This window comes from Pundamilia nyererei, unplaced genomic scaffold, assembly GCF_000239375.1.
Source record: "Pundamilia nyererei isolate P.nyererei 1_Seehausen unplaced genomic scaffold, PunNye1.0 scaffold00064, whole genome shotgun sequence".
In the NCBI taxonomy this organism is placed as follows: Eukaryota; Metazoa; Chordata; class Actinopteri; order Cichliformes; family Cichlidae; genus Pundamilia; species Pundamilia nyererei.
The window spans coordinates 655,573-660,443 of NW_005187465.1; the positions used below are offsets into that span (position 1 = coordinate 655,573).

Sequence of the window (4,871 nt, forward strand, 5' to 3'; positions counted from 1 at the left end):
TTGCCTTGTAATGTTGTTGCAGTGGTTGTGAAGTTGTTGCCTCCCGTGGGTGTTGCTGCTGTAGTGCTGTTGCCTTCTAAGGCCGTGGATGTTGCACCTGTACTATTGCTCTGTAATGTGGTTACTGCAGTTGTTGTGCTGTTGTAAGTGTTCAGTGTTGATGAGGCCACTTGTGTTGTCTCACTGACAGTACTTGCAGGTGCAGTTTGTGGGGAGGTCGGTGTGGCAGTAGTTTCTGGAGGGTTTGGAGGCACGCAGTTCTCCAGCTTGGTGCTGAAAACCTGCTTGAGCTGAGGAAAAGAGCATATGATTTGCTGACAGGATTTAAGCATTACATCTGGTGTTTTAATAAGCCTGCTGTCGTACATGTTACATACCCAGGCAATGATTTCAGATTCGTTCTTGCTCTGTCCAGTGACATCCACCGTAATGTCAACAAAGTAGTATACTGCATTACAAAGCAAAGAGAATCATTGGCAAAAGTTGCTAAACTCTATAACGGAGGACAACATACCAGCTGCTTGTAACAAAGAGGCAATCTAAGGGCTGAGAAAGGGAGCCAAAAATAGAAATACCAAAAATGAAGTGACTCACAGTCACCTGATGTGTTGCAACTGAAGCTGGCTGCTCATTTTAAATGTCAAACTATATTTAATTTCCATGGCAAATATTGTGCTCTGTGGTAATTTTAACAGGGGTGGAGTTTTAGATAGTTAGCTTGTTTGTGTTGTTCTTGCCATTTGGAGCACTTTTGTTCTGTTACATTCCAAATTATATGGCTTTCATGGTGGTTAATGTTAACAGGCCATTCAAAAATGTGCCCCAGTTTTGAGAATTTTTTGTATTTTTATTTAGCCTAATTTACTTAAATACTATTACCTGTACAAGTCAACTACAGTGGGGGAAATAATTATTTGATCACCTGCTGGAAGTGGAAGTGCTCACTTCCAAAAAAATGAACAGCCTCTAATTTTCAAATAAATAAATAAATTTAAAAATAACATAAAAGTTATGAATTCATTTGTATGTCATTTAGAGAAATAAACATTATTTCTACCCAACCAGAAATCCGGCTCCCGCAGACTGACTGCGTTCCCATGTGATACACAGATTTCAATACATCGATCAATCAAGAGCAGATTCACCTGCTCTCAATTCATTATGTGTATAAAGCACACAGAATCAGTTTCTTTCATTTAAACCTCTCCGCCATCATGAGCACAACCAAAGAACGGTCAAAGGATGTCAGGGACAAGATTGTAGACCTACATGATCATCCTGGGGGAGGAGAAGCCTTGGGAGAAAGTGCTGTGGTCAGATGAAGCCAAAAGGGAAGAGAAATGCTGAGTATGACCCAAAGAAAATCTCCCCACAGTCAAGCACGGAGGTGGAAACATCATGCTTTGGGCTAGGTACAGGGGACTTCGCTGCATTGAGCGGCTATTGACAGGGTCATGTACCATAAAACCTAGGATGAGAACCTTCTTCCCTGAGCCAGAATACTGAAGACGGGTCATGGATGGAACTTCCAACATGACAGTGGCTTAAAATATGCTGCAGAGGAACAAAGGTGTGGCTAAAGAAGCATATTAAGGTCATGGAGTGGCATAGCTGGGCTCCACACCCTCGGGCTGCGCCATCTCCTACACACCTGCATCCCATTCGAGACAATCGCCGGGGGACTACTTCACCCGGCGCAGATGGCTGCTCCTCACCAGTCCGTTAGTCACCCCTCGGTGGTAACTAGGCTCTTCGTAAGTTCTGTATTTACTGGAGAACTTTGGAATTCATCTTCATCTTGTGTCTATGTACTTAGGGAACGACGTTCGGCGCTGGAATCCTGCCACCTGCCTGTCCCCATGCCTGTTCGCCTCCCATCCTCGGTCCTGCCTCCTCAGACTCCCTCCATGGACTCTTCCCCCTCTGAGTTTCACGGTCCGGCTCTAATCATAAGCCCTGACATTTAACTTTTTCTAGCTGTTACGTGCCATTCCTCAGTACTCTAGTAATTGTTTTTCTCCTCTCTGTTGCAGTTTTCCCTCAGTCAAGATTACGGGCGCTCCAGGGTTTTCTGTTCCCAGTTTTTCCTTGGCTTGAGTTTGTAGTTTTGGTTCCCTTGTTTTCATCAAGTTGCTTTGTTTATTAATAAACCTGTTGATAGTTCTGAGTGGCTGCACATTAATCTGCTACCGGGGTCCTTATCGTAAGTGTACACTGAGGTTCTTGACAGTGTGAGTTTTCCCCTGACCTTTGTCGTCGCATCTGCTTTACCCCCGGGGCTCTTCTGTGTTCTGTTTCCCCAGTTCAGGCGTACCTCTGTTTGTTATTTGCTTTCCCCCCGTTTGGTGTATCTGCCTTAATAAATGGCACACTTTTAGTTAATTCCCATTTTCATCTCACTGTGGTCTGCATATGGGTCCTCACATAAAAGAATCCACGCAATCTGCCTCCGCATATCGTGCGGAGTCGCCCCAAATCCTTCCTGAGGTGTGTGCAAACCTTGTGACCAGCTATCAGTAAACTTGTTATCTCTGTGCTTGTTTCTCAACCAAATACTAAGTCAACCAAGTATTAAAGTTTTGCTTGAAGATCAAACACTTATATCACTGAGTGACATACAAATCAGTAACACAGATTAAACAAACGTTTTTCTTACAAAGCCAAGGGGTGAGCAGATTTTATCAGGGTTCATTTACCTGATATTTGTGGAGCTGTAGTAGAAACAGTAAAAGGGGAAGGAGTTGTAGTGGTCTGGTTGCAGGAGGCTTGCCCTGATTGGAAAAGAAAAAAGTTCTCAGTTACCACTGTTGGCAACTTCATGGAGAGTTTTGGGACCAAAAGCCAATTGTGTGTATTGAACACTAGACACCACGTTGATGGACATTAATATGATCCAGTTTCAGTGTAGAAAGTTTCTAATGTGGTTTTTAAATCCTACACGCTGGAAAATGGGAATTCTGAAAATTTTCAGCACATAAACTCTGTTTTTTAAAAAACAGAACACTTTAAAAATCAATGCACTTTATGGTAGTTGCACAAAGTCATTGAAATGCATTTCCATTCCCTCACTTCCTGTTCTCTGTGTGGTCTTTTTTAGTCTTCTCCATTTGTGCCTTTCTCAGAATAGCAGTACGACTAATAAACAAAACTAGACTAACTGGTTACAGTATATTATGAAAGAGTTCAAGGTATTTGTGTGCGTACTGTATGTGTGTGCGTGTGCATGCCATGCATTGCAGGTTATAATTAGAGGTTCAAAGCTGTTGATCCACTAAACAGCCGCCTCCGCTCAATTGTCTTCGTGTTTTTTCATCTCTTTTGTGTCACAGCTGATGTCAGATACCTGCTAAGAGGACAACGATGACCACCAGGTGTGTCTGCAGCAAGTGGAAACATCTGATAAGCGAGCCTGGCTTCTTCACCCTGTTAAGTTGAAGAAGTTTAAGTTTAGTAAATAAACACAGGAGGCTAAAGCTTTATTATATTTATTCTGACATATGACAGAAGAAAGAGTCAGACTGAGTCATACTAATCTAGAAAAGCCCTACCATCACACCCATGCTAACAAATGCTGAAAGGCTGTAATTAAAATGTGTCTTAAAGGTTTTATCTCCAGTTCTGGTTGTTAACAGATGAGTAATGCCAAATGAAACACTTGAACGATTTCAAGATAGTGAGCGCGGTCTAATAGAACAAATTCATTACCTTCAAAGTGCACATGATGTATGGAGTACATACACCATGAATCAATAGTTATTTTTTCATGTTCATTTGAATCTCTTATTATTAGGCAGCAAATAATTTGCATGTACAATTCTCCAAACTTTGCCTCCTATTTTTTTAAATAACAAGCAGAATAACAGTGAGTAAGTGGACTGACTGTATAACTAAATGTCTTCTTTCACATCCATGGAAAGCGTCATTGTTATTGGCACATCGGGTGCATCCTCTCCTATATTCTTATATAACCAGTAACATCAGTCCTTAAAAAATGCGTGACTACAAATACAAAATAACAACAAATAAAAAATGTAAATAATTCGATTCTGTGACTTAAAAAATGACTTTAATGTTATTTGATGCCGCATAAGGAAGTGATTTATAGATATGAGCGCATCTGTATGAACCATCTGGATTAATAATCCTGACTGAAACCAGATCCAGCTGCTGTTTCTGAGTTAAGATGTGTTTCCCTCCACATTAAGGAAAAGGAGAGACACCGCCACCAACACCACCTCCACCGCCACCATCTCGCTTTACCTGACTAAAGGAGCAGATATTTGCTGGCAAGGAAGTCTGCCTGAAGAAATCCTTGGATCCTTCATGACTCTGTCTTCATTTTTGTGGAACATAGCTTCCGATGGGCGAAGTAAAACATTCAACAACAAACATTAACAGTCATAAATCTAGCCAGTGCTCTCGGCCGTGTGCTTTGTCAATTCTCCACCACTTTCTCATGCACAATCAATAGCTGACACACGTGGCACGCCCATGAGACGTCAAGGTGAGCGGGTGGACGTCACATACATTCTCTTCAGCTCTGGCACCTTTGGTTTAACATTTCAACACCACCCAAAGAGGAAGCTGTCTGATTGTAAAACTAGACCCAAAAATAATAACACAGTCCGATCGTCTGCCTTTAAAGTTCCCTGTAGGTTTTTGGAAGGAAGAGATTTGTGTGTTTCTTTTTCTTTTTTGTTTGTCAGTACAGGTGTGCCTCAGGGTGTGTCATAAACCTGTGTTTTCAGTAATAGACACAACTGAAAGTGTTTCCAGGACAACACTGCAGGGCTCTAACATTGTGGCCCGACTGCTACGAAAAAAAAAAGAAGTCACGCACCATTACTCTGTAAGTGCCTGTTTTTCAGGAC

At 41.8% G+C, this 4,871-nt stretch overlaps 1 protein-coding gene across 1 annotated transcript in view; it reads right to left on the reverse strand.

Annotated features, from left to right (window-relative positions):
* LOC106456241 (integumentary mucin A.1-like) overlaps nucleotides 1–4,588 on the reverse strand; it is a 6,000-nt gene extending 1,412 nt beyond the window's left edge. Inside the window, exons 1-5 of the mRNA XM_013911428.1 lie at nucleotides 4,261–4,588; nucleotides 3,344–3,423; nucleotides 2,697–2,771; nucleotides 378–448; nucleotides 5–290 (exon numbers count right to left, since the gene is read on the reverse strand). Coding sequence (XP_013766882.1) covers nucleotides 5–290; nucleotides 378–448; nucleotides 2,697–2,771; nucleotides 3,344–3,423; nucleotides 4,261–4,352 — 604 coding nt within the window. The 5' untranslated portion in view covers nucleotides 4,353–4,588. The remainder of the gene's footprint in view (nucleotides 1–4; nucleotides 291–377; nucleotides 449–2,696; nucleotides 2,772–3,343; nucleotides 3,424–4,260) is intronic.
* Between the last annotated feature and the right edge of the window lie 283 nt (nucleotides 4,589–4,871).